This window comes from Corvus moneduloides, chromosome 8 (genome assembly GCF_009650955.1).
Source record: "Corvus moneduloides isolate bCorMon1 chromosome 8, bCorMon1.pri, whole genome shotgun sequence".
Taxonomy (NCBI): domain Eukaryota; kingdom Metazoa; phylum Chordata; class Aves; order Passeriformes; family Corvidae; genus Corvus; species Corvus moneduloides.
The window spans coordinates 31028590-31040272 of record NC_045483.1 but is presented as its reverse complement, the minus strand read 5'-3'; the positions used below and the strand labels follow the sequence as shown (position 1 = coordinate 31040272).

Sequence of the window (11683 nt, the reverse complement as noted above, 5' to 3'; positions counted from 1 at the left end):
GTAAAAACTAACTTGTGCTTCAGGATCTGGGGCTCGGTGGTGGTTTTGCAGCATGGGTGGTATGTGGATTCTGCCAGGGTTGAAGAGTGCTTTGTCCTGGTGCCGTTTTGGAAAGCCCCGGGAGCTCGTGCGCTAGCCAGAGTGCTCAGAGCTCCAGGCTGTGAGGCTCCCTCCTGCAAAGCAAGGCATTTCACAGCCCTGCAAGTGCTGGGGGTCTTCCAAGTGTGCCTACCCATAGAGTTTGAAGTATAGCAGCTCCTAGATGACACCCGGGATCTCTGCTTCCAGGGCAGAAAACACTGGTCTGGAGTAGTAAACCTGTACTTGGGCCTTTTCTACTCCTGGTTTTAATCCAGTTACTGTCATGCCTTGGATGAGTATGGAGTGTGGTTTCTAGGCCTTGAACTGAGGCATAGGCAGTCTGTCACTTGCAAAGTTTGTTCAAGTCATCTCTGGCAACATACCAATCTGAGCCCAGGTACCAAGTCCACAGTTAGCACCCTGACCCCTTTATCATCCTACATCAGATCTCTGTTTACAGGACATGAACTTACAAGAGTAGTGCTAGATGAAATGAAATGACAGATACTTCTCTGTCTGCAGATAAGAGTGGTGCCACTTTTAAGACTCCTTAAAATGAAAGCTTGGTTAAGTAACAACAGGGTTCAGTTTCAAAACCTATATGTGAAAATTGCACTTATTACCCAATAGACTTGCTCCTCATGTTACTTGGTGTCAGATCTGCTGACTTCAGTATTGAAAATAGAATTACATTGCTCAGCCTTGCAAAGCCAACAAACCAGACGGAGTGTAAGTGGATTCTGTGAATATAGCTGCTATTCTGTAGTCATATTTGTAACCTTCAAAAAATAAGTTTTGAGGGAGTTGGAGTTTGCTTTTGGGTAAGTTTTTATAAGCTCTGCTTTTAATCGTTAAATTGTGGCCTTTTTTGCCTAAACCTTCACTTGAAACAGAGTTCCTGCTTAACTTTCATGCAGTATTGTGTGTCTTTGCTTTTTTTGTCAGAATGAGATTCTGGAGATGGTTATAGTAGAATACTTGTTGAATGATACACCTAATATAGACGAAAATGTAGTGTCTTGGGAGCTTAGCAGGTATTTAACTGTGCTCCTGCCCTGTGTAAGTTTAATTGGTACCTTTGCTTTTTTAGCTTCAATGCTGACAGGCAGGCAAGTGGAAATAAAAATGAAATATGTTATTCAGGTAACGAATGTATCTGAAAAAAAGTTGAACGCTGACTATCTTGACTGTGATCTGTGAGTAAGCAGTGCCAGTGCCTCATCTGAAACTCTCCTTACTTTTGCAGCTGGTATACCTCGCTCAGTGTTAAAAGATTGGCGCAAAGTAAAGAAGCTGAAGCAAACGGGAGAGTCCTTTTTGCAGGATGATTCTTGTTCTGAAATAGGACCAAATTTGCAAAAATGCAGAGAATGTAGGTTAATAAGAAGTAAGAAGGGAGAAGAACCAACTCACTCACCAGTGTTTTGTAGATTTTACTACTTTCGGCGGTAAGTACGACTAGTTTCCTGGTAATGTGGTGCTTCAGCTTTTAAGAATAATACTGACAAAGGACTGGCATACTTGAAAGTATGTCTGATTTTTCTGGCTCAGTCAGTCAACCTGATAAAAGACAGCATCTAATTTAACAGTATTTACATTTGTATTCCTTTTGTGGATTGACTTCATCGCTGTTTAAAGCTTTATAGCAAAGACATCAGAACATCTGCCTGGTGTACCTTAGGCAAGCAGAAAAAACAGCACATCACCATTACACAGGTGTCTGACATTTGAAGTGGGATTTTCAAAAGGCAAGCTTCAGTTTTTATGGACAAGTTGTACAACCGCAGAGTTGCACTTATTCATAATTGTTCTTATGCCAGTATGTGGTGGGAATGTTGCTCGGAGTTTTCTGAGGACAGAGAGGAGTTGTGACCTCCTTTTTCACAATTAGCAGCTCATCAAGGGAAACTGAAAAGGAAGAAAATTTCCTGGGGTGCAGTGTAGTGCATGTGGGTGCAGGAAGCACCAAGAAAGGGTAAAACAGCTTCAATTTGTGTATGGACTGTGCTGTCAATACTAATCCAACTTGTTTTCGACAATAAACTGTTCCCTAAATGGGGTTTAATTTTTTTGTAATGGCTCTTTAGTTACAAGACTCGGTAGATCTGTAGGAGTCATTTCAAGGTTGGACTGTGAATGCCTTCTCTGTAAGAATATTTGCTTCCTAATGTGGCAAAGTTGGAATTTTGGTTGGTTTTTTTTGCTCTGTATAAAGGAGAGAACATAAAGGTTTGCCAGCATTTAAAAAAACCAGTATAGAATTTAAAAACTTGGAATGTTTTGATTATATTGTGGTAAAATTTAAAGCTATTTAATTACTTTCATTGTAATTGAACACAATTTCATTGTGTTTAGATAGTAGGGCTTGAATTGCAAAAGAAGTTTACAATTCTGTTGGAAGTTGTTGTAGCTGAAAGTTGATAGTTTCATCTTGTTCGTTTGAATACATATCTAAAATGTAATTTTTGGTACTTCTAAATTCAGGACTGTTTTGCTGGCATAAATTCCTTAACTGTTACAATCACATCTGTGTAATGACTTACCCTGTTTTGGATAGATGGAATAATTAATTGTTACTGCTTAGAAATAGGCTAAGTATAGCCAGTTAGTGGAACAGTACTGGGTAGGGTAACAGGAAAGCCTTTTAAAGGTCACAGCTTAGTGGATACAAAAATGTTATCTTCTGTTAGTGATTTGTTCTGCCTAGAAAAATACAAGTTTAGTGTTTGAACTCATGTTTTCTTAGTATGAGAGCAGTAGGATACAAAAATCTATAAAATATAAGTCAGTGACTGCTGTCACAGACATTCTGAAAATTGAAAGTGAGGAGTAGGTGGAACCAAACTTTGACCAAAATTAAAAAGAAATAAAAGAATTTTTCTGTCTGCAATTTTAAAGGAGTAATAAATGCTAGAAGAGAGAATGATGAGTGAATGGAATGCAAAAAAGTTCCTAAAAGGTTAGTTTTAGTTTTCATGCTTGCTTATTGGTAATTTCAAAACTATTTTCATCAGTAGGATTTATTTAAAAATTAAAAAATATTGTAGCATGATAAGGTAAAAAGAAAACTTTTGTGTTGTACGATTTAAGCAGCAAGGTAAAGTAGCAAGTAAACTGGAGAAGTCACAGAGTATAATACATGCAGTTAAACTATCTGTTTTCATTTTTAGGTTATCTTTTAGTAAGAATGGAGTGGTTAGGATAGATGGTTTCTCCTCTCCTGATCAATATGATGATGAAGCACTGAGTTTATGGACACATGAAAACTATGAAGATGATGAACTGGACCTAGAAACTTCTAAATACATTCTAGATATCATAGGGGATAAATTTTGTCAGTTGGTAACGTCTGAGAAAACAGCCATGTCCTGGGTGAAAAAAGACGGTAAGGAACTCTCAAAGCTCTCAAGCGTTCTGCAGTTTTTCTTGGGTGGCCATTGCTTCCTTTTGCATAGCTCTCTTCCCCTGGCAGTTGGATTTTCCTAGGCTGTTTGGTAAGAAGGCATGCTGGGAAGGACCAGCCCAATCCCCTCCCTGTGCTGGTGGCTGTGCTGGGCAGGGGCCGGGGCCAGGCTGCTGTTGGGTTTGGAGCAGTCTCCGTTCCCAGCTTGGCCTCCAGCTCTCCAGCCAGAGCAGCCAGCTCCCAGCCAAGGCCTGTGGCGAGCCAGGTACTGACTGCTGCCAACAAATGGTGTGTTTCTGTGTCTCCTTCCCAAAACAAAGAGAAGAGCGGAGCAGCGTGGGCCCTGCAGAGCGTGTGCTGACACTGTCACCTCCTCCCCACCAACGCCACCATCCGTCCTTCTGGCCCACAGCAGATGGGCACAGGCTGGTGGCTCTGCTAATTCCAGGCTGTGTGAGGAGGAAGTGGGGCAGAAAACATGTACTACTAGCCAGCTCTCCGGAACAGGCAGCTCCCTCCCCTCCTGCCAGCTTCAACTGTCCAGCTCACTGGTTTGGCTGCCCTTGAGATCAAGCATGTCCCATGGGCAGCCAGGTGAAAAACCCAGCTCTCTTAAGTGCATGGGGTTAAAAGTATGTGTTAAAAAAGTTCTTCATACTTGCAGCAATACTTTTTCTGTATGACTTCAGTCTATGTTTTCTGAATGCTTTATTTCTTTATAATGTGTTGATAGTAGCATTGAAGGGGGATGCTGTGTAATGGAACTAAGGGGGTAGATGTTGATGGCCTGTTTATGGAGGATCACTTTCCTCCCCCAAAACCCAGTTGTGTCTGAGGGGAAACTTATGAATGCTTCATCTATAAAGACTATTCATTGTGTGCTTTGCATTTAAATTTCAGTCCTTTTATTCTGCTTATTTTGTATTTCAGCCAAAATTGCATGGAAGAGAGCAGTGAGAGGAGTCCGTGAGATGTGTGATGCATGTGAAGCCACATTATTTAACATTCATTGGGTCTGCCAAAAATGTGGATTTGTGGTCTGCCTAGATTGTTACAAAGCAAAGGAAAGGAAAAGTTCTAGAGGTCAGTTCTTTATGAACTAGAGTATTGTATAGGCTGTTTATTCTCATTTGTTGCAGAGCTGCTGATCCACTATAACTGTCTTTCTGTAAAGTGTTAAATTGCTGCTTGTGGATATTGGTTTCTCTTGATCTTTTTCGCCTCCTTTTTTGTCAGTAGATGTAGAATCAGTCATTCAGAAAGCAACTGCTGTGGGGGCTATTTTAGCTCTTTGTCCACGTTTTCAGTCTTTTTGTGTGGATTGTTGTGGATTGCTTGTGCCTTGGCCCTCAAGGTTAAATCTTGTTCTTCAGTTGTGAGACTGGTGCTCAGTCACACTTCCCTCTTTATGGTAACTCATTGCTGTTAAGACTTGCCTTGATTTGAATGCTTTCTGGAGTCCTCCCTTCAGAAGTGGCTTGTCATACTGACTTCAACATCCTGTTTTATAGTTTTGTTATAAAAAAGAGATGGAGAAAAATACTTCAGGTAGTATTTAAAATGAATGTTAATAAAAGTTTCACAGTCCATAAGCCTACAGATACACGTGGTTTATCCTCTGCTCTAATGGAAATGTCTACTTTAGTCTGTAGGAAGTGTAACAGGACTGACTTGCAAACCTCTGATTTCTGGGTGACCCAACTGGGTTGCAGTTGAAAGGAGGAATGGCTTGGAGGATTGATTTGGGCTTTGAGCCCTTGGCTGTGACACTGGTGTGCAGGCTGCTTGGTGGAATGCACTGCCTTCCCTGGGAGGCAGGCACTGTGCCCTGGCACAGTTCTGCGGTCAGACGCTGTGCCAGGAGCTGATTCCAGGATAATGCTGTTTAGAAAAGCAGTTCCATGTTTGTCATAGCTGCGTAATGTCCCAGATGTGAATCGTTAGTAAAAGAACGGTTAACTATTAGGTGGCAAAGCTTTGCCAAATGGAGACTCTCATCCGCTTTGTCCCTGGCTTGTGGTGACAAGCCTTCTACACTGAAGTTTTTAGGGAGCTAATGTCAGTATTTTCCCGCTCTGAGAACAGTTGCTAGTGCTTTAGTGCTGGAAGCTGCTTCAGCAGCTCTTCACTGGCTGAAGTCTGTGTGCGCACACGTGTGTGCATCCATCTGACGTGGCTTGGGATGTATGCCGAACATTATTTACCCTGGTGGGAACATGCAGTCAGAGGCTTTTTATAGTGTGTGTTAACCAGCCAGGAAAGTTTTAGTAAAATGTCTTAGAAGTTTGAAAAAGCAGTATAAAGAAGGAGGCTTCTCTTCAGTTTTCTAACAGGGAGGACTTTCTCCTTTCTGTTGATTGCAATTTTATGTGTGAAAGCAGAGGTACGACAGCTTCCCTCGCTGCGGCTTAATTTCTCATGATGCTGTGGGATTCATGTGAACTGTGTTGCTTCTTTGGCACTTTCTTAAAAAATGTTCAGAACCACCCACCCATCTATATAATAGGACTTTATATTACACCATTTTTCCTGGAACTGGTAGTTGTTTTTACAGTTGCTGAATGTAACAGAGAATCCCCTGGTTGAGAATCCCCTGGTTTTTCCCTGCTTCAGCAGGAATGTTAGAGCTCTAAATATTCCAGATTCAGATACTTATCAATGACTTCTCTTATTGCTTTACTGCATCAGTGAATGAATATTCAATCATTGTTATCTTCAGACAGTTCATGGCACCATCAAGTGGAATGCCATGTTATGACATTTCAGTGAGAAAATAGATTAAGTAGATACATGCTGTTTTGTTACCTTGATTTATGTTCGTGACCAGTTGGATATTTAGATATTTTAGGCGCTACAAAAATTACGAAATAGTTTATAAATCCAGTATTTATCTGAAAGAACATTTGGTACATTGTACACCTACTACAGTGTAGAAAAAATGCCTTAAGCGTGTTAAATGCTTCTCTTGGTGTGTTCCTTAGTTTAAATTGCCAGAGCTGAGCAAACTGGTAAAAGGCTTGGAAAGATGTCTTAAAATTAGCAGTTTAGTGGATAGGACACAAGACCAGGGATTGAGAGAGAAATTGCCTTTTCTGCCCCAAATCACATGGCAGGTTGGTGACCAGTTGCTTGGCCAGACATTTTTTACTCTCATTCTTCTTGTGTCTTTTTCTTTACACCACAGATTTTGGGACAGTCTTCCTTAATCTTCATAGAAAGCCTCTCTCTCCTACCAGTTAGGCCCTCTCTTCTGGCACAAATGATTTTCAGCCAGTACATACAGACTTAGGGTTTCATGGTTGCTTTCACGTGATGTAAATCTGTGATGCAACTTCCCTCTCCTTTGTGCCATCAGTAACATGGGTGTAGCGGCAAGGTAGGTAGGCTGAATCAGACAGATGATTTGGTTAGAAGTTCGTCTTTTTGGCTTGTCTGACCAGCTCTGGTTGAAACCACACACTTGCAGTTGGAGCATGGATTGTGTCAAATCAGATGAACCATGCAATCACGGCCTAATTGTGTCTCTTTTCCATGGCAGGATTCATCAAGGGAGGCTCATGGCCTTAATGGCAACTGTAAAGGATTTCAGCCTATGTTAAATTGGTAACTCACTAAATGTGATAAAGGGAATATACTTTGAAATTTGGAGGTAATTGGCAAGGGCCTGTGTTACAGATGCAGCTATTTCAGATTTCAGTATTGTTAAAACTCTCTTTTCCTTACTGTGAAAAGTAGCTGTTGTATGCAAGTCAAGTCCTTGTCACGCAGGATACCTGGACAGAAGACTTAGTTTGTGCAGAGAAATATTTCTAACCAAAACCAGTCTGAAAGACCTCAGCTCCGTCTGTGTGCAACATAAGTGAAGTAAAACACTGGCAATGCTATTTTGCAGATAAGGAGTTGTATGCCTGGATGAAGTGTGTGAAGGGACAGCCTCATGATCACAAGCACCTGATGCCAACACAGATTATTCCAGGCTCTGGTAAGACCATATGTGAACAAGCAGAAGGTATTTTTTTCCCAGGTCCTTCTGTGAAGAGGGGCTAGAGTTGTTTCTTGAAACTTGTCATTTTCCATTTAAAAACCTGGGAATTGAGTTAAATCATTGCAAGAAGGTGAGTGGTTCTGGGCAGTTACCAGCACTGAGCACAGATGATAATGAGAGTAAGAAGAGTGTGCTGACAGATACATAAAGGGGTTTTGAGGACAGGCAGTGAAAAAATTGAGGGTCTTTCTTGTGATGGATTTGTACCTTTTCAGAGCAGAATAAAACAATCAGAATGTACTTAATAAATCTGACCTTAGCTGTTAAAATAAAATTTTTAAGTAGTACCACTGAGGCAACAGATTTCTGGGGATTTGTTTTTCGCTGTTGTCTGTCCTACACCCAAAAAAAGAAAAGAAAGGTTTTGGTTCAGATGATTGAGCAAAATACAGTGAAGGAGCTTGTGATAATTGAAAAACTAAGCAGGAATCATAAAACCAGCTAGATTCAGAATTCTGCTTACAACCAAGTATGTTCTCTGAAGCAGTGCTGTTAGGTGTGGTGTAGTGGTTGTTAGCACAGAATTTCTGCCGGCATCTATACAGACCAGAAAATAGAAAACTGATGTGCTCTTAAACATACTAAGTGAATTCCCAGGTTATTTTCATCTGAAAATACAGAACCAGCCATTATTCTATGGGTTGTTGCATGTTAGTTCAGGTAGAAATGAAGGTTGGGTAGATTCCATAACAAATTCAGATTGTGACATTCCCCAGAACAGGTTCTAGACTGAAACTGGTTTTAATTTTAAATTGTGAAAGTGAACCACTCATCTGGAAACAGCACAGTGAAGACTGCCTACTTAACCTCAGTTTTATTCTTCTGTGCATACCCATTACCAAACAGCCTTCATTTATATGGTCACATACTAATTTTTTTGTCAAGACGTGGCTCACTTCAGTTTGTAGCTGATGGTTTTATTAAAGGAAGCAGTGAATACCCATTGAACAATGAGGAGCAAATAATTAATGGCTTGCCTAATGGGTACCATGCAATGGGCATGCAGAGTGAAAGTTACCTTATTCAGAAGAGGAGTGTGCTGTTACTTGATTGAACGTGTCTCTGCACAAGCTTAAAGATAAACTGGGCAGTCATCTTAGAGTCGTTTCAAATGGTAAATTCAGCATTTTTAATAGTTCAGAACATCAGTGTGTGTGTGTTGTAAAGAGGGTCACAGAATTGATTGACAGCTACTGATGTTTTTCTTCTTAATTGTCTTCTAGTTTTGACAGATCTTTTAGATGCTATGCACAACATTAGAGAAAAATTTGAAATGAAATCCCATTGTCAGTGCACCACAAAGCAGAGCACACAAGCTGCCAAGCTCCCTGCGATGAATGGTGTGTCTCAGGTGAGTCTAAAATGTGTGTTTATATTGCATCTTGTTCAAGTGTTTTGATCCTGGTGGATTTTTGTATTTAAATAGTACCAGTTGCATTTTAGTTTGCATATGTGGTGGTTAAATGCTGGCCATGTCTTTGAAATACATTAAAGTGAAGCTATGTAGTTAAAAATAAATTTGTTCTTTACAGGTTTTGCAGAATGTCCTTAACCACAGTAATAAAATTTCTCTGTGCATGCCTGAGTCTCAACAGCAGAATATTCCTCAAAAGTCCGAGACAAATGGTAACACAAGTCCAAGGAGTGATGTGAGCACAGACAGCAAGTTAACACCACCTGAATCCCAGTCCCCACTGCATTGGTTGGCTGATCTTGCAGAGCAAAAAGCCAGAGAAGAAAAGAAAGGTATATCTTTGAAATCTTCATATCATGTCCATTACTTTGGGGGCACTACTGGTATGTAATTGAATTAATTAAAAAAAAACAACACCATTTGCTGTTCACAAAAAGAAAAGACAGTGTTCTTTTCTCTATGGGTTCCAACCTTCAAACTGCAGTGCCTTTCCCTGGTGGCATCAGAATCAGAATCAGTCACCAGAAGATCCACCAGTGGAATGAATATGTGTGTGCTGTGGGAGTATTTCCAGCTACAGCATCTCTCACTTGGGACAGGGACTCACTCGGCTGCATGTCTGAGATGCTGAGGAAGGCCTTTACTTGGTCATAGTGTTTGACTGTGTTTTGAAGGATGTAGTTCATCCTCTGGTGTGTTCCCAGGTGAATAAAGCACTAGTGCTGCACAGTCTGTTACCACCACTAGGAAATGCAGGATACTGGTACTGTTCTGTGTGTGCATTGTGGTAACAACAGTGTAAATTTGCAATGGTTATTTTTATTTTAGAGAACAAAGAATGTCCGTCTGGAAAACAATCGAAGGAAGAGAAGGACCAGGATAATTTGGAATCCCCAAACTGTAAAAGCTCCCCTCCTGCATCCCAGAACAATGAGCAGGGCTCAACCTTACGAGATCTGTTAACTACAACAGCAGGCAAACTGCGTCTGGGTTCTACAGATGCTGGCATTGCTTTTGCTCCAGTTTACTCTACAGGAGCAGCAGTAAGTGTTTACAAGATGCACAGTTTTTCTCTCAGGATTTGAAAGTCTCTATCAATCTGTTTTGTCATGCTGTAGTTAGAGCAGTCTGATAGGTGTATTGCTTTAAATACTCATAGTTAAAACTTCATATGCACATGCGCACATTTACATTTTATTTGATTTTATATATGGTGTTAAGTGATAAACATCAGAAATGTTACTCAGTTTCAAAAGGAGTTGCATTAAGTTGCTTCTACATTTTTTAAGCATAGATTTGTTTTCTAACAGAGTGGCAAGAGTGGAAGGACTATGCCGAACATTCTTGACGACATAATTGCTTCAGTAGTAGAAAACAAGATTCCACCAAATAGAGCACCAAAGATAAATGTAAAATCTGAAATAAAAGATGAGCCAAAGGATGATAAAAAATGTATTCAGGATGACTGCAGTAAACGGTACAGTGATATCCAGTATTCATGGATCTGTGATAAGCACGTTCTGTGGCTCAGAGACCATAAAAACAGCAACAATTGGAAGCTCTTCAAAGAGTGCTGGAAGCAAGGAAGGGTAGGTATTGAGCAGGTCGGTCAGTGAAGTGACCTCAGCATGAGCTTGGGGAATTGTGTGTTAAAGGACAGAAATGCCTAACTCTGTTTGAAACTGGGGGGCAAAAAAAGCTTGTCAGGTACAGCCCATAGATGAAGCTTGTGTAGTTAAACTTGAATTAACCACTAATAATAAGTAACACATTTCTGTTTTGAAGTTTCAGTTTCCAAAAAGAGTTGACACCTTTGGATATGAGTGTTCCTGGAGGAAGTGCTAGCAGCTCAGTAGGGCCAAGGTCTTCTGTGTGTGTTCCAGACACATTTGTATTCCAGTTCAGTTAAAGAATGTGTTTACTTGGGAAAGGATAAGTAATGATTTTAAAAAATTATTTTATTTTACTTTTTACAGCCTGTTTTGGTGTCTGGTATGCATAAGAAAATGAACTTCAGCCTGTGGAAAGCTGAGTCAATCAGTCTGGATTTTGGAAACCAGCAAGCTGATATCTTGAATTGCAAGGACAGTATCATTTCAAACACCAATGTCAAGGAGTTCTGGGATGGTTTTGAAGATGTTTCGAGTATGTTCCTTAAAATGTATTATGGTATTGATTCTGAAGATGATCAGTGTTAGAAACGGCAGTTAAAAATTATCTTTATGGATCTTGAGTCTTTTAAGAAACTTTAAAAAGAAAGTTCTAGGTAATCTGTTTCCAGAGAACATGGTGGACACTTGAATTTTGCATGTCTGCAGAACTAAGGATGCACTATTATACTAGCTAGGTCTTACTGAGAAACCAGGCAAATGTCCTTCTTACTTAACTAGCTGAGTTTGGTTTGTATCATTCTTGAGTCTCGAAATCAACCATCTCCTATTTTACGCGTGAAATTTTGATTCTTGGCAGGTTTAGAGTTAATTCTTATATATCAGTTGAATAAAGTAAAACGCCTACAGTATATTAGTTTTTAGTTATTTCTATTTATTTACAGAACGGCAGAAAGTAAAAAATGGAGAAACAGCTCTACTAAAACTGAAAGACTGGCCTTCTGGGGAAGATTTCAAGGCTATGATGCCAGCAAGGTATTCTGAGTTTAATAGTAGATGTTCTTAAGTCAATCTTAATGTTATTCTGTTTTCTCTTTCTACATAATGACACAAATTCAATTATATTCATC

At 40.0% G+C, this 11683-nt stretch overlaps 1 protein-coding gene across 5 annotated transcripts in view; it reads left to right on the top strand.

Annotated features, from left to right (window-relative positions):
- JMJD1C (jumonji domain containing 1C) overlaps positions 1–11683 on the top strand; it is a 158641-nt gene that overhangs the window by 135704 nt on the left and 11254 nt on the right. For all 5 annotated transcript variants that reach the window (XM_032116779.1, XM_032116783.1, XM_032116780.1 and 2 more), the window contains 10 exons: positions 1328–1529; positions 3252–3466; positions 4415–4567; positions 7377–7466; positions 8753–8880; positions 9062–9275; positions 9772–9986; positions 10254–10532; positions 10920–11088; positions 11498–11588. In XM_032116779.1, coding sequence (XP_031972670.1) covers positions 1328–1529; positions 3252–3466; positions 4415–4567; positions 7377–7466; positions 8753–8880; positions 9062–9275; positions 9772–9986; positions 10254–10532; positions 10920–11088; positions 11498–11588 — 1756 coding nt within the window. The remainder of the gene's footprint in view (positions 1–1327; positions 1530–3251; positions 3467–4414; positions 4568–7376; positions 7467–8752; positions 8881–9061; positions 9276–9771; positions 9987–10253; positions 10533–10919; positions 11089–11497; positions 11589–11683) is intronic.